The 26,393-nt window shown below is 44.5% G+C and overlaps 2 protein-coding genes across 3 annotated transcripts in view; one reads left to right on the top strand and one right to left on the bottom strand.

Annotated features, from left to right (window-relative positions):
• Positions 1 to 26,393, bottom strand: part of LOC135385380 (thrombospondin type-1 domain-containing protein 7B-like) — a 552,806-nt gene that overhangs the window by 221,830 nt on the left and 304,583 nt on the right. The gene's annotated exons all lie outside the window — the stretch shown is intronic.
• Positions 4,815 to 25,635, top strand: LOC135383435 (uncharacterized). The gene is made up of 4 exons (XM_064612886.1): positions 4,815 to 4,982; positions 5,114 to 5,224; positions 7,320 to 7,501; positions 25,455 to 25,635. Exons 1-4 carry the CDS (start codon positions 4,889 to 4,891, stop codon positions 25,587 to 25,589), a joined length of 522 nt encoding a protein of 173 aa, XP_064468956.1. The 5' UTR covers positions 4,815 to 4,888; the 3' UTR covers positions 25,590 to 25,635.

The raw sequence follows: 26,393 nt of genomic DNA, 5'->3' as shown, positions 1-26,393 counted from the left end.
TCGAATAATAATTGATGCCAAATAATAAACATTTTTATAAATACATCAAATAATTCTATGACATTTTTGGATGATTTAATCGCGTCGAATGTGGACAAATTTTAGCAATGTGTATTTAACTGACCATTGTATAGGAGAAAGAAGAGTTTTGGTTTATTTACTTTGTGCCTATGTATTCAAGTGAATCTAAATTTGATTCTTCCAACATACATGTTAGCGGAGAAGTCCTTCGTAACCTAGACAATATAAGCCGGGGAGCAAATCTTTGTACTGTCTTTTCTTTTCTTCTTTTTGATAGCGGGCATGTGTAGGGACCCACAATGCAGATGCATACTCTAAACAAGGTTGAACGAAGGTTTTATATACCTGGCAATTCAATATGTTTCGTTGAGCGATGGCGAAAGTTCCCTCTGAGCGTCCACAGACTTTGAGTGGCTTTCGCGCACATATGGCTATCCCATTCCAGATCGTTCCCTTTAAATATGCCGCCAGCAATGAGAAGGGTGCCCAGAGGAAGCACGGATTATCGGCTGTGCTCAACATGCGGCCATTTTCTTCAAGATGTGCCCTACTGGTCCGCACTGTTCGTCACTGTTCTATTCAACTGTGCAGTTCGTGAAAGACAGAGATATGCAAATAACCTGCGGTATCCCCTCTTCAACTGGAAAAGCAAAGAAAAAAAAGAAAATAAGATAGAAAGCAGATGACACTGGTTGCCTGCTCCGTACGCTCAGAGAGAGTACCGTCAAAAGTTACAGAAAAATAGGTGTGGACAACACACTGTACTCATTTTGAACTCCCTTCGAACAAACGTATTTCGAAAAAACGGTGTCGATCAACCGGCTTTCGACCAAACGGAGTTCGATCAGATGTCTCCAATCACACCGCATTCGACCAAATGTGCAGACACCGCGCGTCGCGCGAGCCACCAACCGTGTTTCCGACTCCTCCCGCTAGAGGCGCTTTTCCGATCTGGAAGAGGTCCATTATCAAGTATAAAGACGAGGATGTTGCAATAAGCTCATACCTGCCATGCGCACCCTTGTGCAATTCCTGGTCTTGACGGACCTCTTTGACACTCTATGACGCTCTCTGTGTGTTTGTTTTCCGAGCATTAAGTGTTTCGCACTTTCCAACTCGCGTCTGGACATGTGTGCCTCGCAAAGTGTATAGATTTCTATAGTTTCACATTATTCTTTTTCCCTACCATCCTTTCCCTTCATTTGTTTTACGTATAAGGAGCCATAAATAACGCTTCCTGGAGCGGTCAATCTGGAGTAGTTTGGGACTAACATTTTTTTTTTCTTTTACCAATCAATGAATCAATCATGACGAAGTTTGACTGCTCCCTGCAACACGGCACACGGCCTCCTGATAAGCGAGTTTTAGTACATCGGAAGAATTCTACGAAAACGATACAATAATTAAAGTTATCAAATCCAAGCTTAGCCATGTGACGTCACTCGCTTCGAAGGAACAGAGCGATTGGCTTATCATATTATAGGAATAGTTGTCGTGAACATCTTCCGATCTACTAAAACTAACTATTAATCCCCCCCCCCCCGTTAGCTGCATTTTCGCTCGGTTACTACTCTTTCATCGTTTTAGCTCATTATCAAAGTATGCTATGGAATGCAGATGTGCTTGATTTCTTCGCGAATGAACGGCTTGCCAATATGGGGTCGTTTTGCTTACCAAAATCATTCGTAGACGATTTTACGAGTTGTTGCGCTTTACTTCAAATATAATGTAGGAGCCAAGCAGCCCAGTTGTTCGGCATGGGATGTTGGGAAGTCACATTAATCCCAAACGACGAAAAATTGGCCGCACTGGTCAATACAAAGAAAGGGAGCTTTTTACAGCCAAAGTACCCGTCTACCTTAGTCTGAGAACGACAGCATGAAGTCCCTTGCATTTGCGCAACGTTGAAGGCTCAACAGTTGAAGACAGTCCTCGGTGGGTCTGTTGGTAGCGTGTTGGCCTACTCACCAAAGGTTGCGGGTTCGAACCCGGCCGAGGACGCCAGCCGCTTGGTAGCAGGGTATAAGTTTATTTTACATGCCGTCTTCCGCGAGGGACCTTAAACACAGTGTGCCGTGTGTTGATATTTCAGCGCACGTTAACGAACCCTCAGGTGTGCAAAATCAAATCCACAGACCGACCACTGAGGCGCCGCTCATGACCACAATTGTATCGCGACATAAAGTCACGAATTACTATGAATTATCAAAGTTTGAGGTAACCGTTCGTTGTATTGTACTTTGTTGAACCCAATGAAGGAGCGCGGTTACGGGCCGCAAAAGTATGGATGGAGAGTTAGCTTCGACTTTAGTTGCTTTCGGTAACTTTAGCTCGTACATAAGAAAGCACCGATTATCGCCGGAGCTCAGCAGACAATAACAAGAAATATATGATGACTACGGGATGCTTCCCCGCTGGCGAGCTGTACGTGTTACCTCCATTACATGTGCGACATTCGATGTGTGATATTGGAATGAAGTGAGATGAGTGACGGAATTCAGATAGCAGCTCGGAAAGAGCACAGACGGTTTGTAAAACAGAGCAGGCACTTTGAGATTGCCTTCCAGGGCAACAGAGTCCTGGCGCATCGTGACCTACTTCTGTAGATGTGCGTCGCTTTTGCTGCTTACTTCAGAACGATGGAAATTTTGGGCGAGTTGGTGGCACATATTGAACAAAGGAAGAATGGATACAGGAATATTGTTTGGTAGACTTATGTGAAAAGTTACAGAAAACTTTGATATAGAAACGTCACCTATTATATCATTACTTTCTTAATCATTACTACATGTCACACATTTTGACAACAAGTTTGTGACTTCGTAATAATGCTGTCGCCGGCTCTAGAAGTCACTTAATGGGCTAGTGCTGTCGAAGAAATCTCAAACACGCTTATATGCGTCGATGTGAACCTACGTTCCAAGGTTCAGAGCAAAAGGGGCGTTACCCGTGCAGAAAATCGGCACCGCCAATGCCGAATCTCATGCCGCTCTCACGTCACGGCAGGCAGCTCCGCTAATCAGGCGTCCGCAGTGGAGGTCACGTGTTTCCGGATACAATAGGAATGCGAGACGCTCTCGCTCCGCTGATGTCAGAGCTGGACGCGGAAGTTCGTTCGAGTGCGTGTCTCTCTCCAACTACGACACGCAGAAAAATGCTTCTGTTTACAGCGACAGCTGTTACAGGAGCATGGAAAGACTCGAGAACAAATATGCCAGGAGAAAGAAAAATTAGGATTACAAGTCCCGGGACACACATTCCCACAAAAACTGCGACGTAGCACGTAATCCTGGAGCGCGAGAGAGCTTTCAATCTCGTTGGCCAGAAAACCTACTCCCCTGGGGTGCCAGCCGGCAACGCCATGTGCCTCGCCAAATACGGAGGCGAGCGCCTTCGTTTTTCTCTCTTTCTTTTTACAGCGACGCCGGTCCCGCGTTTCAACTGGTCGCTCTCGCTAACAGATGATTCTCAGTAGCCAAACAAAAGCGCTCTGCCACCTGACATGCCACGAGCCGCGAGGAGCCTCTGGGCGAGGTCCAGTGGCTTACCCAGAATTTTGTCCTTGGGGGAGGAGGGGTGTTGGGCTTCTCAAAGGGGTGTACCTACATGCTTTTGACGAAATATTGCGCAATCTCACAAAATTTGGGGGATCGTCTCCACATTTTGGGGGTGTAGGGGGGGGGGCTGGATAAGTCTCTGGCGAGGTTGTCGGCGCTGCGAGTTCCCTTGCAAAGCAATTTTCTCAGTGAATTCGCACGTGACAAATGAAATAGTTTGCGTCACGGTTCCTGAAGGTAGTATGCTCATATGGCGCAGTAAAAAGACATATGTTCCAAGTGTCTTCCATGCTCCCCTGGGGTATAAGTGGTGTATATCGCCAGTAGCCGCGTGCCGAAAAACGAGGAGGTGAGCACGCTGCGATGAGCAAGCGTTACACAGACACATACACACACACATAGGCACATGCACGCAAACACACACACACTATTGCACCATTTGTACCATTTCTTCAGCATAGTCGCATACCTACAAGAGGTGTCTCTGCATTGGCTCAAACCCATGTATGAGCACTTGCTTATTCTTTTTTTTTTTTTTACGCTATACTCCGGCGTGTAGTATCTACAATCCCCGGGAATGAGCGCTTGCTTAATGTACTTCTTTTTCTTTTCTTTTTTTCACACTAAACTGGTGCGTAGTGTGGCGAATGCAATGAAGTACATCTTTCGCAAATGTAGCAATCCATTTAAGACAATGTTGGACTGTGCATGAGCCTAGTATCTTATGGGGTCTCGTTCAATTCTTAGTGCGTTGTACTACTAGTAACTCAACAGTTACGGTTGTTCGACCAATTCAGGTTTCAATACGGCGGCTACGGATAAACTGCAGATGTTGAAGGTATAAAATGAGGCAAGCAAGTTGAGTGTAAATTTTATCTATGTGTCATCCCTTGAGGCTGAGGCGGCACAATAAAACACAGCCTCGTTACATGGGCTCAAGAACAGACTTTGAGTCGGTGTGCGTTCTGTTGTATCGCGTCAGTTTCAAGGTTATGACACCTAGAAAAACCGACTATGTTCGTATTTTGTGCGTGCTGATCTTTACCGTACATATCCATCATGACAGGTAATCAAAGCCCGGCCGCATCCACGCAAAGCACAAACGTAACATCTGTGTTGCTTCATCATTTGTATTGATCTTTGTCATGCGTGCGTGTTCCTTTTGACATTTTTACTCGTAGGCGACGCTATAAAAGGGAATCGAATTGAGATTAAATATCATACTGAACTTTTCTGAGGAGTGACTTTGGACATCGTGACAGCGCTGACGTTTTTGGGGCTCTATCAGGAGGTGGCTTCAAGTACTCAAAATGCAACTGGGAATAGTCGTGTTCACGTTATTCCTTGGTCTTTGCTATGCAGAAGATATCAACTACGTACAAGTAAATGCAACGGAGTGTCCTGGTAAGCATACAGATGCACGGTTCTTCACTTATCAAAGGAATGAGGTTCCTGACGTTCGGTTCGGTAGTTAGAATTCTGGCGTGGCGCACTGTTTTGCGAGCCATCGTATGATAAACGTTTTTTATTTGCAGACAACAATCGCAAATACGCATACCTCGGTATTGAGAATTGTTCGTCGGAACCCTGCCAATTTTTTTTGGGAAGCAAGATAAGAGTGAAGTTCATGTCCGTGAATTACGCAAGTATGTCCTTCAGTCCATCTTTTGTGTGGAGAAACGTTAGACAACAGGGTGCTGATCGTTTTGAAATTCCTTTATTTACATTTGTTCTATTTGGCAGATTTAATCTCTGCTCTTTTTTCTTTTCTTTTTTTTTTGTTAGTAGCCAGATACGTCGGGAGAAATTAGTGATTGCCCTCACACGTAGATAGGAAATGTATGCCACAGAAGGAACTAAAGGAGATAGGGTCCTTTCCCATATAGACAAATAAGGGCGAAAATGGGGAAATCAAACTGGGAATGGAAATACCTCTGCCCGTCCAGATGTTTCGTTAGAAAGCCACTAAACCTCTGATGTGAGGCAGAGAGAAAAGCATTGGTATACCTTGTCTATTGGTACACCAGGTGTGCTTTTGGAAAAAAAATATACCTGTTGTTTAAGCGGTACTTATCTGTCACATGATTTAGAGTGTACCATAACGGTAGTAGTTCCATTCCGGTAGCGTAGTTGTAGTATTCCGGCAGTAACGGTAGTAATTTCGGTAGTATTAATCTGTTTCCTATTGTATTTCGTGATCCTAAGGAATAAGGCACACTACAAGGCAAGCTCCAGTTGGAGCGCACTGTAGAAGAGCCAGAGACAGACGTGTCACTCGTATGGCGATGCGATGAGTAGAACCAGATGCCAAGTAGAATCTCAAAGTGTTCGTGTGCTCGGGCCAATGCGCGTGACAATTACGAGACCCTCATCGTCCTCCTTAACACAGGCCATAATGATTGCCATCCACGACAGATGGACTTGTAGCTTTCTGAGTGTAAAGCTGTTGGACGTCTGTAGCATCTGCCTATCGTCTACCTTCGAAAGGAGCAGACGTGTTTTTACAGTAACTGCAAGTTTCGTGCAGTCGTCGGCGTTTTCTCTGCGTAACTTCTTGTTAGGATAGTAAAGAGAAACAGACTCTATTCATCTACCTTGAAGAAACTGGTCTTGTTGAACAAGACTAAGCCACAGCACACCTTACTTATGTTTGCTTTTGTTCGTTTTTAACACATTAAGTAAGTAGGAACACGCCGGGTGTCTGTTTTTCATCCAACACATATTTTAAAGCTCGAGCAGCGCAGATGCCGTTTTGCATGTCAATTATACAACCAGGCGGACATTCTTTCCAGATCACTAATTACCTCAAATACATACAGGATTTTTCTAACTACATGCTTGGGAGGACATGTTAGATTGCGAACCTCGAGGCAGTAAGTGTTTAGAATGAGTCCATCTTTAAAAATACTTAAATGACCACGAACCGGGACATCCATCAGCAGATTATGCCGTGGAATTCGACCGATAATGAAACCATGTGCGCGGCTCAACGCGGCAATATCCGTGGCCGAACTACAACTCCCACTGTACGTTCGAGGGCCAGGCGCTGTGAAGTGATAAAACCGAACGGAGTCGGTGGTTATCTACGTCGGCTTTTCTGTTGGACAGACCGCGTTATGTCACAGACACGAAAAAGGGTTGTTGTTCTTGCGAGTAAAGAGTACACAGTTTTGATATCGCCTGAATTCCACGCAAAATAAGGAGCGATGGATAACTTAAGGAGGATGCGTGCCCGTCTCTAGATTTTTAAAGAATGAGCTGGCACTAAATAGTAACCGCCTCTACATGTGAAGTCTCATACTTGCTAGACAACCTAAAATATAAAGTTGAATTTAGGCAATTAGTCATCTCGTAGTTACGCACTCCCTTGGTTGGAACGGCCGTACATCATACAGCATAACTCACCTGCAAAGAGGCGTCTGTGCTGTTCGCATAGCTTTTCTATGAAACAAATCTGCATCGAATAAAAAGAGACATCCTGGATGTCAGCATTAAAGTGATGATGGGGCAGATGTTTCCCGAGCCATAATGAAATGCAATAGTTTCAGTTTCCACTTTGCTTTCCATCTTTCTGCGTTGGTCAATTACACAATGACTGATCGTCGTTCGTTGGTCTGAGTATGAAATGTCTGTTACATTGCAGCTGTTACCCGATATATTCGTAATAGCGGCCGACTCTGATTTTGTTCTTTTGTATCGCAACGCGTATTACATTAACATCATTTGCATTTCTCTACGCAGATTTTCGTGTGGGCGTTGGAATATATGCCTACTTCAACACGACAAATAAGAACGTAACAACTAGGTGGATAATCCGCACAGATTGCAAAACCCCAGGAACAAATCACATATGCTGGGCAAATCGACATGAGACAGTTAAAGGCACAGTGGACATCAATCTCCCCTATGACAAAGATTTCATGGTGAGTACCATGCTTCTTCAAACCCTACTCAAAGAGACTCCAGTCGAAGAGACTGCACAGTGGTACATGAGGAAACGGCATGTTGAGACGTTTCGTGCATTTGAGCAAGGAATATGCTTGTTCATGTGACTGCGAGAAGGAGAGACATAGCATGTTGCAGGACAACAACAACTTTAGTTTGCAACGTTTCACTACAGCATAGAGTCTGAATTGCATAGCCTGTTGCAGCGTTTGAAAGACTACGCTTCAATCAATTGAATGTTCCGTACTAAGGAAAGAAAGCATAAAAAAAAATTACGACGTGTGCTAAGCTGCTGCCAGGCCCTAAAACATTCTAAAATATCCTGTGACCAATGCAAGGACCACACATTCATTGCGTGGTCAACGTCACCGCTCGAACATGTTGTCTGTGTATTCTGTGTTGTCTGCGTAATTAGAAGAATATACCTTCTGATACGTCCTGCCTACAATACTGACATTCGTGTGGGAGGGCCTAAACCATTCCTATCTGGGGTGTCTGAATACTAGCTCCATCTGTATAGGGCGAAGACATCTGCGTCGAGAGCTACGATATCCGCATTGAGGCGTATCTTGAGGCGTACGCGGAGCTCGCGCTGCGCAGACAAGGTTGTGGCTATGCATTTAGCTACACACTACGCTTTCCAACTGAGTGAATAAATAGCAGAGGAGGTTGGAAGCAGTTGGTGAAAGTGGAACATGGCACCCACAGGCGTGGTGACTGAGCGCCTCAAAGTGGCTGTTTGTCTACGTTCGCTTCTGAAAAAGGTGACTCCACTCTGCATTCTGGGGGCTAGTATTCAGTGTGATAAAGCAGCACAAAGACGCGTACAAAGAAGGAAGACAGGACGACTGCTAGCAGTCGTCCTGTCTTCCTTCTTTGTACGCGTCTTTGTGCTGCTTTATCACGATGAATGTACACCAACTACCCCGCCTTCACACACTCCTTTAGTATTCAGTGCCCTATTCCTGTCGGTTGTCTGAGCACATGATGAGGCGCGATCTGGCACCACACGAGCGTAAGTTTAAGTATGGCCATACTCCAGTCTTGCAGAGTTGGTCAGTCTTCCAGCATACGGAAAAGAGTCAGCCGCCCATTCAATCCACAGCTTTCCGTGCTGTCTGACGACTTGAAGGAAAATGTTCGCGGCCCATCATATGCTAGGAGGCTTCACCCAAGTCGCTCATTGAACGCAACGGGGAGCTGGCGACATCAGTCATGTTTAGCGGCATTTGTCTGAGTACGACACGCAGTATAATACGGTGGAGTAACATTTGTAGTGATCTGGTTAAATAGCGCTGCAGAGGGTCGGGCTTACCCGAAAGCCTGTGCCCGGCGTGCGGACCTTGTCCAGTAAAACGTTAGTTTGCCGGTCGTGGGCTAAAACTCTATAATGACGGAAGAACGCAGAAGAGGACAAGGTTAGGGCATGTGCCACGTCACCGTTTGTCAGATTTATCCTTACAGTGAAAACGGGAGTATCCGTTTCGAAGAAGGGCAGCTGAACCTCCCCCAAAGAATATTCTCACGAAAGCAAACGATGGCCTGAGAACATATGAGGGCATATGGGCAGAAGCGCTACAACACCACAGATGGTAGAGGTATTCCTCTTCGTTCAATTCAATTCAATTCAATTCAATTCAATTTTCATCTCAAGGAGGTGGAGATGTGAAACGGTTTGTGAGCTTGGACACCTTGGAAAAGGCACAGCTTGACAAGTTCTCATTCCCAAAGCTTACACTTGGCACTAGCGCATACAGTAATAATATTAATAATGATGCCCAGTTACAACACACATTATACATAGAAAATACATTACCAAAATTTCAGAGATGACTGCAAACTCAGAAAATCAGATGATCAAACTTGAATGCCATGTTCAAAGATTCTGTTGAAGATATAAGGTAGACTGTACGAGAGAGATTGTTGACCATAATTTGTGCAGAAGCGCAGAAGGTCCATTTTTTATTTTTTCTGCCAAACATTACAAGGGAATTCATTTCCCTGTAATGTAAATAGATAAAAAATTTCGTCATTTTTGTACATACATCTTAACTGATAGTTGTATAGGTTTAGTATATTTATAAGATTACATCTTTTAAAGGAACTGTAAAGTGAAATTTGACCCCCCTGTTTCTGTGTGTGACCTGGTAGTGTTTGCCTGTGTGATGCCTCACATAGAGCCTAAGCACTCAAAGCGGGTTAATTATTACACAACATAAATTAGAAAAATTAAATCGGACGGTAGGTTGCGCCCCGTAACAGCTAAAAAAGTCATGATGGGAGTACTCCTGTCACGTGATACCGAAGTACTACACAATGAACTTACGACCGACTACTAATCTCCAATAAACACTACTTTTAGAATCACAAGAATTACCGAGACAATTCTTCAAAATATCGAAGAAACAGTATACCAAAATACTGTCAGCGCGGTCACCGCCCTCTGTCTTCTCTCCCCCCAACCATATTGCACGGCGACGGCGTTTATTGCGGCCTTGCGAGGTTTGTGTACGCAAAAAAGTTCATTTCGTGTCGAAATTGAACAAAGCTTCACCTGAGACGATGCCAGGTATCTACTGTAATGTTCGGGGATACACCATGTGTGCTCTTTCGACAAGGGACGTTGTGTACCACAAGATTCCAATGGAAAATGCACGGAAACGAAAGTTGTTGCAAGCGCTTGGTCAAGACGTTCGTGAGCCACGCCGTATTTGCTCAACCCATTTCTCTGACGACTCGTACGAAATGGTAGCAGCGGACGGTCGAAAACTTCTCACACGGACGGCAGCCCCGACCCCGACACCAGTGTTTCAACATGTGACGTCTGAGGATGCGAACACTAGTGCAGATGAGGTATGTATGTACCGATACACAGGAATAATACATATGTGTGGTTCACTTGAAATTCAAATCGATTTTTGTGATGCCTACGCTGCGTAATGTACCAAACGCAATATCCCCCTTCCCCTGGGGAGCCCCGAGCTCTCGCAGGAGAATACAAGTGTCAAATAAATTATGCGCTATAGATACTGACCGCATTCTTCATTCATATCAGCGACACAGGCTTCCATCGTGACTGACAAGAATGTGAAACTCAGAAGTAAAAGCGTGACAACGCATGATTTACCGTCAACACCTCTCAACCTTTATCCAGTGATGAATTCAACACCTATTGTCCATACACACTCATGCTCACAGGTGGGTCAAGCTCTTGTTTTGTTTAACATTTTAACTTCTGCATGCCTTGCAGGTGCATGATAGGACAATATCTTCACCACTGGTGGAACCAGCTGTTGAGTCATTCTGGAAATCTGAAGACAACAGTTTTGAATGGCCTGCTGATACAAGTTTGCAGCACAGTTGTACACGTTACTCGAAAAAAGTAATTGATTACAGTTACTGTTGCAGCTGCACTAAAAGTAATTCTTTACCGTTACAAATTACTGAATAAAAAATGTAATACGTTACCGATTAAAAATGTAACGCATTACTTTTCCCATTAGTTTTAAATTGTAGCAAAGCCAACAAGCCTGCAGTGAATGCAACCATGCAGCTCTTGTTGCAAGTTCTAATATGAGACACCAACATACATGATAAGTGAAATTCACAAATACGTTTGAAAGCAACATACTAAACACATGCACACGTTTATTACAGATTTATACATACATTTAAAACAACATCGAAACTTCGGCTTCGTTTTCTTACTGTTATGTTCAGTTCCCACAATTTATCAATACAGTCACCTATTTTACTGTTGCTCGAGTAGGTCGCGGTTGTAATATTATCATATCATCATATTATTGCGGTTGTATCATATTGCTGCGGTAATAACGCGTGTGTATAACATGTGTGGACTAGAGACGGCCGTCACAGTGACCTCTGCGTCATTGCTTCAGTCGAACTGGTGGTGGAACAGAAGAACAGATTGGCTTGCTGAAAAGGGTTGCCATTGTTGACAGAAGGTTAAAGAAGTAATCAATTACTCAGTAATTCATTACCGCAAATTGTAATCGGATTACTTGGAAAATTACTTGCTCACAAAATTAACTGATTACGTTAAAAAATTACTGAAAAAAGTAATTGATTACTAGTAACGCAATTACTAGTAACGCGTTACGTACAACTCTGGTTTGCAGATACTAAAATATCTTCTACTTTGCAGTGTTGTGCCCTCTGCTTCACCAGACCAGAAGTAGTACATCAAATGTGCATCATATTCAGAACTTTCCGGTGCATCTCACAAAGAGGCCACTGATGTTCGTGTCACGCTTCTCACCACAAAAGCAGAGTGCGCAAGTGAACACAATTTATCTTGGAAACGTCGGCCAGGAGTGAACAAGATGGCTGCAGGGAACATCCTGCTGTCCTGCACAATCCTTTTCAATGGGACCAGTGTAGCCAAGGTGTGAATTCATAGTGCCTTATGTTTTCACAGATTCAAATGACACCTTGTAGTATTTGCTGTTGACCAGTTCTGTGGTTACTCGAGCTAATTAATATTGAAGTCACCTCAACAGACCTCACCTACAACACCTACCAGAAAGGTCGCAGGCTCCATTTCGTGACACAGGTAGGATTATCAACTCACGGTCATGAGAGACTGAAACATCCAAATAATCTTACTGAAACACAAGCTTTCGAATAGAGTCTGTCCTTCAGTAGGTATGATACAGACACACATGGTACAGATATTTATACTGATGTACATTAGAGAAAGGGAACAAAGAAGGTAGTGAGGAGGAAATCCAAATTCTTGTTAGAAAGTATTGAGGGCACGAAAAAATAATACAAAACAAGGCACACAGGCATTGTGTAGTTGAATTTTCAGTTACAATACTTCTATCTGCAGCAATGACATAAAAGGTACATGTAGTAAAAGGTAAAAAGAACAAGCTTGTACAATTGCAATATGCAAATGCCATGCTCAGGAATGCTTAGTGGCGATGTAGTCCACAAGAGGATCTTGTAACAGAGGGCTAAGATACCGATGGGTTAAGAAAAAGCTCGAACCTGCAATCAAGTGCTGTGCACGTGCTGAGCTAAACCAGTGGATGCAGCGTACTTGTAACCACCTTTACAGGTGTAGTTCCGATTCTGAGGGGAATGCAGAGCTTCTACTTAGCATGTGGAGAAGTATGAGCTTACGTATACAAATCAGCTGTCATTCAGGAAACAATGTATACAAGCTTCGAGATAATGTGACTAGGTTTGACCTGGCACGCTTTCAACAGCCATGACAGCCATGAGGGGCCATGTTTCGATATAAAGAGCATAGGGAAGACACTTAGCCATGACCATATCTTATCTTTGCAGAGGATGTAGATCACCTCAGGAGTGAAACACCAACAACTTGCAAAGATGTGAGCTACAGTGAAGTAGTAGCGGTCTGCAAAAGGCCTGAGCCCGCACCAATGGCTGCAGTTGGACTGGTATGAGGGAAAACATCGGAAATTTGTAATAAGAAATTGAGAAGGTGTTGCAAAGATGGATGTGCACAGACACAGAAAAGGTCCAAAATTTTTGTCAACGATAGGGATGCCTCTGAAGAGAAGCCACTGTTGATGCCATTGGCATGACCCCACGTAAGGCCTTCTTATACTGATAAAGTCATCAACGCGAGATGTTATATTTATGTATTTATTTATTTCTATTTTTCTCGTGCCCATGAATGGCCAGAGGGCCTCCCTAATGGTGCACCATACAGACAGTCAATACAAAGAAATGAATTAAAACACCATAATTACATAAGATAAAACAAAAACAAATACTACGACAAAGACAAAACCATGTAGATGGCGAGACAACTGGCCTAGCTTTGGACCCATCATGAAGGAGGCATCGAAGTTGGCGTACGATGCCAAATAGGTCACCACTGAACAGATCAAAAACCCCGGAATGGGAGTTATATACAATCTGAAGCCTCAAAGAAGGCGATTTCTCGTAACTGTTACCACATACATAAAATGTTTTGTGGGTTCTAGTGTTGCAATGTGGAACATAGAAATTGACCCTTGATACGATCGCAGCTGAATCGGTATATATCTATATCAATATATAAATCGATTATAGGCAAGGCGATAGCCTATGTTCTCTTAGAGCTTATGGACTGGAACGTGTTTGCGGCAATCACCTGTGCACTGCACAGAATAAAAAAAAAGCATACATACATTGCGTTACTGGTTGGTGCGAAGTAGCACTTGCAAATTGATATGAATACAGTATGGGGATGTTCTCCTTCATTGTTTGCTTGTTTACTGTTATCACTTGTATGCTCATTCATAAACACAGTGATCAATAAAGCAACATTACAAGCCTTGATGTCTGTAGAATGTATTTTACTGTGTAACGGCTGTCTGGTTATTCCAGAAGGGTATATGGCAGACCTCTATTGTTCATGAAAGGGATACTGTTGTGATAAAGCAGTGTTCACGACCAAACCATCCAGTGTACTGCTGTCAAGATGGGAGGCATTCAATGCTGCCTTCAAGCACCTGAAAGAAAATTGAGAGCTTCATCTCAGTGAAATCAAAGAGACATATACATGGTCAGACAGCAACTACTACATCACACGTCAAAAAGGCAAAAACCTTTGTATGCCTCAGAAGGAAAGTTTTCCCTTATGGCATGTACAGCACATGCTTCAAGGACTTTTCTGCAGTGCTTTCAGCTTTCTTAATGGTCCCCAGAGCCACCTGGTAAACTGTTTGTAGGCAACGTACCGAAACTTCCTGCATGTATCATGGACAACGTAAAATTATGATATGTAACTTAACTAATAACAAATCGAAGGCACACATGGGTGAACTCACTTGTTCACTTTGCTGTTCCTCTTAACAGCGTACTCGTCGCTTTCTCTCACGTAGCAGAGGATACCTGGAGCAACTCAGTCTTCAGTCACAGTATTTAAAGTACAGATTTCTTGAAATGCAACCGCTGTGCTGCTTCAGTAACGTCTCATTTCGCGGCAACAAAGGCATTCTTCTGCCGTCGGCATCGGCACGCATCTGCCACAAGGACACCTGAACCGAAAGAGCAATGCCATATTTCCGCTGCGAGGTTCTCAACATTTTCATTACACATGAAGAGTGTTTCCCACGGCGGCTAGGTGACTGCTATGACGGTAATTCATCCTCCGTCGACGATTCTGCGGATGATGTCGTGTCACACTGCGTCTACCGCGTGCACTCGTACGAACAAACGTTTTGCGGGCGTGACTGCTGGACTATCGCAAGCTCGAGGGCATTCAAGTTTTGAAAAATCAACATCACACGACGTGGACCTCAAAACAACATTACGCCTTCGCCACAGACCGGGAGGCGGATTATAGCAAAGCGAGACTAGCCGTAGCCGACACGAGCCAACCCAGTGTCTGAGGGAGTACTGAGCTTTCCGCTCGAATGCAATCTTTGAAATTCGATTACTCAAAGAAAGAAGGGATTTAAAAAGAAATATTTCGTAACTGAGATGTACTCTTCCTAGGCTTTCATAAAATCATAAGATAACCCTCGGTTAAAATTCACTTTACAGTTCCTTTAAGATATCATTTAAAAGGGCCGCAATAGCCAATATTAACCAGTGCACGAATTATCTTATTTTGCATAAGCAGAAGACTGTTATACTATTTTTACTCGTCGAACCGCAGACTAAATGACAGCAGTTTAGATGGGACATAAACAGCGAATGGTACACTAGTAGCTCGACTCGGACAGGAAACGTGTGTCTATGCCTAGCAGTCATGCCTAATACTTTACACAATTTATTCTGAACGTATTCATGTGTTCACCCCAAAGCAATTGTTCATTAAAGATGAAACCGAAACATTTGACGGATTTTACTTTATCAAAAGAATTGTCCAGATATTTTATGTTTATTGAGGCTATAATTTAATTCTTATTTTTCGGCCAAAAAATGATTGCCTTAGTTTTAGTAATAAGAATAATGCGCAAAGAGTTTAAATTAGCCCATTTTTCCAAGTTGCGCAACATCACGTTGGTAGCGGCTATTACATCCATGTTAGAACCACCGAAAAAGATCTATCGTCCGCATACGAAATAAATTCGCAATTGGCATTGATGCTAATGCCATTAAAATAGATGATGAAGAAAAGAGGGGGGATATGTTTATTGAAAAAAATACGAGGAAAGGTTAGTCAGGCATAGACCGACTTGCTATTCCTTTCATAAAAAGAAAACGAAAGGAAAGAAAGAATATGAAAAAGAAAAGAAAACTAAAAGAAAGAAAGAAAACAGAAAACGGAAAGAAAACGAGAAGAAAGAAAAAGGAAGGAAAAGAAAGAGAGGTTGATCAGGCATAGACCGACTTGTTATTCCTTTCATAAAAAGAAAACGAAATAAAAGAAAACGAAAAAAGGAAAGAAAACTAAAAGGAAGAAAGAAAACAGAAACAAGGAAAGAAAACGAAAAAAGGAAAGAAAACGGCCTAAGAGGCATAAAAGAGGCCTAAGTACACTACCTTGCGGCACCCCATTGCGTATATGTTCTATGGATATGCGAAGGATGATTCGACGTGATATTCGACGTGACATCCCAAGTGGTTGTATTGTTCGCGATTTGCCAGATATGATTGTGATGAACCTAATGCGATCCCACGAATTTCGCAGTGACTTGACTGGCAAAGTAAAATTTATGCAAATCAAATGATTTACGTAAATCAAGAAAAACACCAAGTGTTAATATTTTATATTCAAGATTTTGAATGATGAATTCATTTTGTCTCACTTGAATGGCCACTCCGGAAACCATGTTGAAAGTCATTCAGAATGTTATATCCAAAAATGAAGAAGTACTAGAATGAATAATATTTTCGAGACACTCTGGAAATAGACAGAACTGAAATAGGACGATCATTCCCTCAAAGATCCTGATCAACCCTTCAAAACGTATAACAACTTTAGCAATTTCCATACCTGTGGGAAATAATCCAGAAGATAGTGATATGTTATAAATATGAACAAAAGGGTGGCAAACTATATCAAGCACAAACTCGCTAAATTACACGGTCATATTTATTACGTGATTTACATTTTTTATCCGAAAATATATTATGAATTTCTCTCTCCGTGACTAGATACAAAAATAAGGAATGGCATACAGATACAATATAAGCAGAACATAGATGTTTCTCGTTTAACATATGAGATCAACATGTGCGAAATACTCTATAATTTTTTTTGCTAGCTCATATCTATATACATCTACGCCTTCTAAATGTAACCGCGATATTCTCTTCAATAGGGGAAGGGCCAATGCATACCACACATATTAGTCAACCAAACATCTGTGGTGACCACCAGTGATGACGACGATGTGCCCCTGCTGGCTCGTGTAACATCACTGTACCATTATTATTATTATTACTGCGCTGGATCATCAGTTCTACCGGCACCGTCCCACGATCATCTGCCGCTGGGAGATTCCATCATGGCCGGTCAGGACTCGTGTGGAGGAACACCACCTCCTTTACATTTGGTGACCCGAACGAAGAACACCATGTTCGGCGTAATTCGGCTTCTTACCATTCAAAATTCCGACGTCGACTACCGCCATCAAGCTTCAGTTCGGCCCAACTTATCACCGCCACCAAACCTAGTGCAGACAGCAGTTGATGGCGCTACGGCACAACCCGTGAGTCCCCGAGGCACATCGTTCCACCGGGGGCTCGTAATAGGAGGCCACCATCTTCTCGCCCTGACCCGGCACCTTTCGGCTTGGACGCCCCGTACCTCGTGGTCCCTCACACTTCGCCAGGCTTCCACGTACATCATGATGGTATTCCCCGGACCTACCAGTGGCACCTGGTCGAACAACGCGCTCCCTTATCGCATTGTCGCGCCGCTGGTCACTCGCCCTGACGACGCCTGAACACGCTCGTGACTCTCGCTCACGTCGTCCCCACCACACACGCCCTGCCTGCCTTCGCCACCCTCCTCGACGCTCCGGTACACGTGACCCACCACCGACCGCCAAGTGACCGCTCATTCCTGCGCCATGCCTCTTGTCGCCGCGTCTCTCTACCCGATCCGAGTCTGAGGGGAGGAGTACTGCGGTGTTCACCGATAATGATGACGATGTTCCCCTGCTGCCACGCGCTACTGCGCTCATCAGTTGTACCGGCACCGTCCAAGCGTGAGTCCACGATCATCTGCCCGCTGGGACGTTCCATCTAGTTTGGCATATTACAGCAATTGAATACTATTTACATCAGATATGCACAGATATTTCGACTGAGCGGTTGATAACCGGCGGTTGAACCCCATCGAGCGGAACCGCGGTGTCACTCGATGGGGTTCTGGGTTTAATATATTCGCCTAAAACGGTTCTATCGGGACGCGGTTTGTTGTGACGGATTTCTCAATCCTCCCTCTTCACGCGCACACTCGTGGCTTGTGAAACATCCTAACGGCAGTCGAGATATTTGGAAATTCTGGGCCTACATCAGCATTTCAGACACATTCACAGCGCCGTAACCCCCTCCCCGTACGTTGGATCGACGCCAACATTTACGTCCGAGTAGGTCTTGAATCGCTCTACGATCGGTCAAATCACACTATGCGCCGGTCTTTAGCTGTTCGGATGTGGGCAGTGACGCGTTCGTAATGCCGCGTTTCCAACCTTTGGGGCCCTGTTTCTGAAAGACGGCGTCGTATAGTGTTTATTTTTGGGGAGCTTACTGCTCTCGGCGTAGCGGACGTGGCACAATTTACCGCAGCTCTCTAACGTTAGCGGTTCTCGAGTTACCGTTTTCCGTGTTTACACTCCTCCCAATACGTGGAATACACGGCTGTTTTTTTCCTAAAATACCTCCTATTGCACCTATATAGCCATGGGTGACATCGTTTTCAAGGTCTCAACATGCTCTTTCCAACCGCTGCTGTCGCGCAGGCGCGCCACGATCCGTTCTCCAGATATCGGCTTTGGAGTGTCAGGCACCGGTGTGGGGTAACGGTGCCTGAAACGCTTCCCGCTGTTCAGTGCCGTGACTCGCTTGCCCAACGTTCGATTTACTCGAAACTCTGGGTGCGGTGCTCCGTTCGCTGCGTTACAACTTTCCAATTCGCACCACCTGTTTATTTCCTGCGGTCATGGCGTTATTCATGAAATTCATGAAGCTAACCCCTTCCGCGACATTTGTCCCCGTTTTTAGGTTCGAACCCCGCGGTGGATCTGAACCTCCTTTTAACGGGTTGATGTATTCGACATGCCTAACGCGTAGAAATTTGCGGTACCTATCTATCTCTCTCCGTTCTCGAGTTAGGACAGCATGGCAACAGCGGCTCCTTATAGACCACTTTCTGTTTACAAACATGTGGCGTCCCGAGAAGACCGGTTCGAGGTTATATTTTGCTCTGGTTGGCAAGAAGCGGGAAAAACGCGTCTGCTGATAGGCCGAAAAGGCTGATAAGGTTGATAGGTGCCCACCAGCATGCTTTGCGCGGCGGCGAAATGTAATCGATGACGTAGGCGTGCAAGTGGTCTATACACGGGGCCAGTTGCTTTTCTTCTTTTTTTTCGATATCGGTTGTTTGTTGGCGTAGGAAGGCGATTGGGACTTGTTTTGACGGGGAAATCGTCCTCTTTCCGACAGCTTGGCTCCCATGTTCGCGCGAGCCGTTACAGGTGGCGCCTTGCTTCCTTGCTCATTCGGCGTTGATTCTCCGTGGTGTTCGCACGCATGTTCAGACGGCTCTCGCTCGGTAATAGCCTGTCGTCGTGATTATTGCAGCCGTCGGCACTTCAGCGGAAGCTCTCCTCGGGTTTTTCGTCTCTCCTCTCGTCCCACCTAACCCCCCAGCCTCGTCCGTTTGTCTTCGGCGCTTGCTGTCTTGCTGTAGAGCAACGATCATGCTGTCCCAAAGCAGACAATCAAAAAGCGATGGTGTATGACAAATCAACTTTATTTGTCCTCGGGAAGTGCCTCGAAAAAGCTACAGTACATATCTTTTTACGTCTTGTAACTGGCTTCACTGGAGCTTTAGGTGCTTCGACATCGAAGGGCAGTTCAAAAGCCAATGCTGAGCTATGTGCGTCGTTGTTGCCGATGGCTGCGGGAGAACTAAAACAAAACAAAAAATATATTGATGATCCCTAACTCTGCACGAAAATCACTGCTATGATAGGCAATCGATCTTGATTTCGTATTGAACACCAAGGCATTTGTCACGAATGTTCGTAGATCACAGTGAATAAACGGCTGCGACGCGCATGAGGGGCAACTAGCATAACCACACATTATTTGATTAACGGCATATCAGAAACGTACAAGTTACGGCAATGCACTGCACAATGAAACGCCGCTAACGTACCGAGTGACTCGTAAATGTTGTACGTAACACACTTAACGTGATAAACCTGCATTACTTCCTTCAGTCACGAAAAAGTAATCAAACTTGTCTTACCGTTCACCTGCAGTACGTCGGAAAGAGTGCAGACTTCCTCTCTGACAATTTCTCCGTCCTTTGGAGGTGCAGGGATTCCATGTCATGTTCGTCTTCCCGCTGTTGTGATGATGAGGTGGATGTGCCATTCCGTTCTCACATTAGCAGTTCGCCACAATCTAAATCTAAAGCATTCAAAACCCTCAAACTACCCCCTAGCGTCTGCGTGCATAACGGTTGCAGTCCGAGAGAACACGCGTGGCCGGACAGACGCGATGTCTCCCCTGTCGTTTTTCTTTCTCCTCCGTTCGACTGCTTCCGTTGAGCGGTTCGCGTGTTCGGATGCTCGCTCCTCAGTCAAATGACTCTCGCCCAATCAGCGCGAAGGAAACTGACGCCAGTTTTTTAGACCAATGAGCATCCAAATATTTATCCATATATTGCGTAGCCAATCAGAGATCTTCCGAGTACGCACGCCGGTGGCGACAATATTTTGGAGGCGGTGCGTTTCGCTTTAGAGCCGGCGGCTGGGTACTCCATGGATACGGCTGTAGAATTTGTATCACTGCGCCCATCTACAACGTTGCAAGCTCATTGGTCGAGACTGTGTGCGCGCTCCGATTGGTCGACAATGTTTTGAAATCGCGTTTTGTACGCCCGCATGTGCGTGCAGCGTCCCGGCGGCCGTTTCAGCATAGTTTCGAAATAGCACGACTCGGCCGGTACGGCGTCCTCTTGTGTTCCGTGTTTCGGTGGTTTCAGTCGACAGAACAGTTAGTAGAAATACGTTCACGGATTTATTCATGCGTCAATGTGATTCTACGCGTGTTGTGCTGTTTCTGGACACGATTATTATCCCACGAACAGTCCATCAACTCCGGAACTAGAATGCTTCGTGAGTTGGAGCGATTGGAGATTGGAGAGTGAAGAACACGTTCGGGCGCCGTCGGATTTCGAGGCACAACAAAGACAGAATTACGTGTCACACAAGCGCTTTCCGCTCCGCAAGCTGATAAACAAGATGATCATCATAAAGTGGTACGCACTCCTGAGACTGCCTCTGTATTAAGAAACGAATGGTGCGTTCGTTTTGCTTCAAGTTCCAACTTGGTTACAGTGTGTCAATTACGCAGTGGACTTTGTATCCACTGTGCACCCATGTATCAGATCTTTGAATCAGTGCTTTGTGTCAAATAAATGTTTCTTTTATCCAAAAGAACCTTCAGTTATTTTGAATATCGGTTAACGGCGGCAGGTGTGAAATCCAGTAGAAGTCGATGCTAGCCAGAGCCGGCCGAAAGGTCAGCCAAAGGTTAAGGCTCCTGATTGGCCAACTGGCTATGCATAATTTCTACAAAGTTGCAATCTCATTGGTTGTGTGCCCAGCGTTGTATGAACCATCTTTTGTAACCCTTGCTCTCGGTTGACCTTGCTCCGAGATTTTGACCGTCTTGCTGCCTTTCCTTTCCCTCTTTTTCCCATGGTGTGTGACTATATGTACATGGTTGTCTTCTGAATAGCAAACTGTTGCTGGTTTGAGTCGGGTGTCGTCCCTCTCTGTGCTCAGACTCAGGCTTTTACTTTAAAGAGCTCTACAAACTGCTATCACGTTTCGTTCCTTTCATTGTATACCTCTCATTCAGTGTCAAAATTGCTTGGTCCCTCGCCGAATCCAGCCCACCAACGCTCTGCGCTCAAAGCTCTTGCTCTTTTGAGCTTTTTGGACACAATAGGACTTCGATCCTTATTGTGAAGGGGCTCATTATTTCACTGGCCACATCGCCACCAGCAATGGGGTATTGTATCGACCCTGGCGATGAAACACCCCATTCATCATATTTAAATGAAGTTGTTGTTTGTTGTCTACTTTGGGGTAACACGTACACTACAAAGCAAGCGCGCAAGAAAAACAGGCAAGGCATGGGAAGGGAGGACGAGAGCGGACGACAAACCCGATAAGACATGGGAGAGGAGGTTAGGAAAGCAGGTCGGTCTGCGCAAGCGCACTTCACCCAAGCTTTTTTCCTCGCTGGTCACTCGGGTGCACTGTGAGATGTGCACTGTGTCCAGGAGATCGGGTGGTTTGGGAGCCCGCCATTTTCCATGGGCCATTGCATATATGGGAGCAACTGGTTTTGGTGCCCTGGAGTGCTGTTACTCTGTTTTTGTGCCTTACTAGTGATGCCGCGACCTGTTTCGGTGTGTGTACCATGGAAGATACGTCCAGGAGTCGTTGTATTTCGTGAATTGATGGTTAGTTGTGTGCCTGTAGTGCAATGTTTCGTGCCCATTTTGTTTGATGTCCTTCCTAGCATGTTTGTTCCTATTACTTTATCTCCTCAGTGTGATTATTACTCTATTGATTCCTGTTACCTTATCCTCTATCTGTCTGCTCAGTGTGCTCGTTACCCTATTGGTTAACCTACCGCAAAACCCTTTTATTTTGCGAGCCTTTCATTTTCGCGAATTTCGCTGGAGGCACGTACTCGCGACCACAAACTTTCGTGAAATCTCCCACTCCCCTAACCACTGGAGCACTGCCGACACAACGACGCGCTCCATCCCAAAAATTAATTGTGCTTTATGTCAACGAACAACGCCAGAAGCTTTGCTTACACTCCGATGCCACTATTGCCAAAGCATTATGCTTGTTCGGCGTGTTTACGGCGCATCGAACGAAGACCATACTACAAAAGCCCCGCGAGAACGGTATTGTGTACGATTTTATATGTGCACGTTGCACAGGTGTGCTCGAGCCTCTACATGTACATTTCAATGACATTTTTAAGTCCGACATCAAACAGAACTTCACATTCTGGTACGCTGACATGGATGCGGAGCAGCTCATGGATGGAGAAGGTACCGTCACCAATTTTGCAACGTCATTTGTGAAGACACTGCTTGGTTAATAGAACTAAGGCAGCCACTACGGGATAAACCTGATGTTGAGCACTCCGCGTTTCTTGATACAGGCATCGCACACGCTTGTGCTGAACGCGATTAGGATGGTTATTATATCTAGTAGTTGAAATAACGTTATTTTAATGAAACTGCGCTAAAAATGTTGTAGGCAGTTGTAATTCTCTGTGATAAAATTTGACGCCACGGTATCTCCCCCTACACGTCATGCATTCAGCGAAATTTTTGCGTGCCCTTACAGTACCTGAAGTTTTCTAATTCGCGAAATTCTGGAAAATTAGGGGCTCGCAAAATAAAAGGATTTCGCAGTATATAATCAATTCATCACATAACATCAGGGTGAAGGTGTCACATGTGATGCTCCAGTGGGCCTGTTACTAATGTGGAATTTATGAATTTCAGATGCTTTTGAGCGATTCATTTCGGTGAACAGCACAGACGAGGCAGCACACAACGACGTGGGTAAATGAACACATACATCGCGGAGATGTTGAAAGACATCAAGAAAGTTAAGCTAAAGGGCGCTGGAGAACTCTTCACTAGCTGACTTGTGTTTCCTGCGAAACAGATAGGGCATACACTTTACCGATGCAACTCCATCATCTGCTCCATGGCAGTGCAAGCTGTTACAGCCCTTGAACGTAAAAAAAATAAAAATAAAATAAACTTGATGACAGAGAAATGATTCTTTCTTTCGCCACTATGATCATATATAAAGATATTCCAGTTTGACACATCCACACTTTTCTAAGATCAGTACAGACACGGCGTCTGCTTTCAGAATGAATCCCGGCCTTTGGTGCTTAGTATAGGTCTAGTTCGGTCCCCCACTTATGTGTCACTGGTTGCGCCCTGTATAATCTTTCCTCTACATTGTTATACGACCCCTTCCCAGTAACGGCTATATCAAGACGGTATATAACCTTGTGCTCTCTGGGTCCCATATAATTGGCCTCATAATTTCGATGTGTATCGAATTATAATTGTACGGGACCCGTTTATACGGGATTATTGGATATGGAGCTTATGGATCATATTGTCCATATGGGTGCAACTCATAAACCCGTATACCCAACCAGTACCCGCACCCGTATACCCAATACGACTCATAAGCTCCATATCCAATAATCCTGTATGTATGGGTCTTATAATTTCCATATTTTTGTTTGTTTGTTTGTTTTTTCAGTAGGGCGGGAGGGTATTGGGTGCACTTTCGCGAGAATTTCGATCAGGATCAAATATTTTCGATGTTCCGGTGGAACGTGGTGTTCAGACCCACCCTGGCTGCTCCACTGCGCGAAATACTACCCACAAATGTAGGGGATCTTTTCTTACAGCCTATGCTCAAGGCTTGCGGCCTCGCATGACGTCGGAGTAGGTTCGCTGCGTGTATACGGACAGTGGACCGTATATACTTCGCCTTCGTCACTCGCCGTTATGAAGAGAGGCGTCGTCTGCACTGTAGTGCAGTGCCGGAAGCAACGCCTTCAGCTAGATGACTGATATCAGTGGCGCAAAACCTTCTTTAATGTGTGCTTCTGAACGAGGGCGGCTTTGTTTTGAAAGCATTGCGAGGAAGCAAGCGAGCTGGTTACTAGAATACATTACGAAAGCGCCGAAACTGCGGGACGACAAATCTTTGTGTGTGTCAGTTTTGTCGTCCCGCAGTCGCGGTGGTTTCGTCATGTCTGACTTTCTTTTGCGGTGTGATCCCAGATACAATGATCAGATTGATTTTGTTAAATATTCATTAGATGCATTGCCTTCATACTAAGAACGAGGAAAAACATAGCTTGTATTCACAGTTTTTACTGCATACTTCAAAGATTTTTCGTTCAAAGCCGCATGCATGTTTCGGGTTCCGATACATCCGTGTACCAGGACGCACTTAACATCACAATGCCAAACATGACACCATTACTTGTAAGAAAGTGCTGTATAATGTCAATCTTATCTCCAACTGAACGGGCATTGATATGAACATATCTTCAACAATCATTTTGGCTAGTATCTAAAGCATCGTCATTCATAAGGTCGTTATGAGAAGAGCTTAGCTAAACGTGCCGAGCAACTATCTTGTTGCCTTTGACTCATCTCAGTTTTTTTAACATACGTCTCCCGTTTGTGCACCATGTGTATTTCCACTCATGTTTTTTTCGAGCAATTGTTGCACTTCATAACTGTTTTAACACGATGAAAATTGATGTTCTGAGGCTGGAATTGGTTGAGCCCTGGACCGGCAATTCAGAAGATGTGCGTTTGAGCCCTGCAGCTGGCTAACCTTTTCAGTGACTACCTTCCTTCATTAACTGTTTTAACTCTGGACAGAGACCGTCATTTACATACACCTGCGCGGCCGACTGGAAATCTATATCAGAGCATTTTAAGCGTATTTGATTCGATTTCAGTTGTACGATGTTGCGCAATTGGCAGCTCCTTCGCCACATTAAGCCAACTATAGTCGATTAACTCGCCAATTGTACTACACCAATTACTCGGATACAAATACTTAATCGGTGCACAGCCCAAATGAACCGTTCTGGGTCATCTGTTCCGATGAATTCTCACAAACGAAGTGCCGATTGAATACTTAAATGTGATGTATGTTTTTGCAGGGCAAAGGACCAATGCGCCTCGACAACTTCAACCTTGGCTGTGGCATAATACCTGTATGGATACGGGACCCATGCAGCAAGCGGCATGACCAAGGCAAAGCATACTGCCCCACAACCCAAGAGGGGAAAATCTAAAATAAATGGCGATCGCAATGCAATAAACGCCGCAATCACTGCAGGAGTCATGATACTCTCTAACCTTTTTTGTGACCGCTAGCTATACTACACAGTAAGCGATACTATCATTAACATGCAAATGAAGATGGGCATGTAAGCACTTATTTAGTGATGTAAGCGCAAGTTATGCTTTCTTCAGTTTTATCCATCCAGACGGTTACGAAACATAACTGCTGACACTTTAGTCAGGTTTGCACAAACAACCACAAGGTTCTCACTGTTGAAAACTCACTCTAAAGCAATATTGCACGTCAGAGACGCACAAGAGCCACTGGTTTCATTGATTGATTGGCACTGGTTGCAGCGTCAGTTCTACATCAGGAAAAGCAACACATTTTGCAAAAGTTACATTACACTATACTCGCTTTTGCGTAAAAGTGTTTAAAAGAAACGTGCGTAAACAGCAGAGAGCATGCGGCATGCATCAACATCCACTTAGACTCGTAACAGAAAGCAGCCCAACACAAGTAGTAACGAATGTTCGCTTGATCCAGACCACCAAATTGTAGCCTTGAAATTACCTCAATTTTCCAGGCTTTCATGCAAATTCTCAAACCAAAACGAAAGGGAACTTGGTGGCTGCTCCTACATTTTGATACAGAGTCACTCATAAGAAATATCAGATATTGCATAATTAAATAATGCATCTCATTTATTGAATTCAAACAAACAATGTTTCTCCTTGCTGCTTAAAGGTCAGCTCCGGAGGAAACTCACTGTCACAGATCACAACAAAAACTAGCAGGCACAAAAGTTTATGCC

Source organism: Ornithodoros turicata, chromosome 2 (assembly GCF_037126465.1).
Source record: "Ornithodoros turicata isolate Travis chromosome 2, ASM3712646v1, whole genome shotgun sequence".
NCBI classification, from domain to species: Eukaryota; Metazoa; Arthropoda; class Arachnida; order Ixodida; family Argasidae; genus Ornithodoros; species Ornithodoros turicata.
The sequence above is the reverse complement of the archived record's forward strand: the minus strand, read 5'-3'. Positions and strand labels throughout refer to the sequence as shown.

What these genes read in the sequence shown, in the direction of transcription:
- LOC135383435 (XM_064612886.1), top strand. Translation starts at nt 4,889, where the DNA reads ATGCAACTGGGAATAGTCGTGTTCACGTTATTCCTTGGTCTTTGCTAT. An exon ending in AAATGCAACGGAGTGTCCTG is followed by an intron (nt 4,983 to 5,113) that starts GTAAGCATACAG and finishes TTTTATTTGCAG; the next exon opens with ACAACAATCGCAAATACGCA. An exon ending in CCTATGACAAAGATTTCATG is followed by an intron (nt 7,502 to 25,454) that starts GTGAGTACCATG and finishes ATGTTTTTGCAG; the next exon opens with GGCAAAGGACCAATGCGCCT.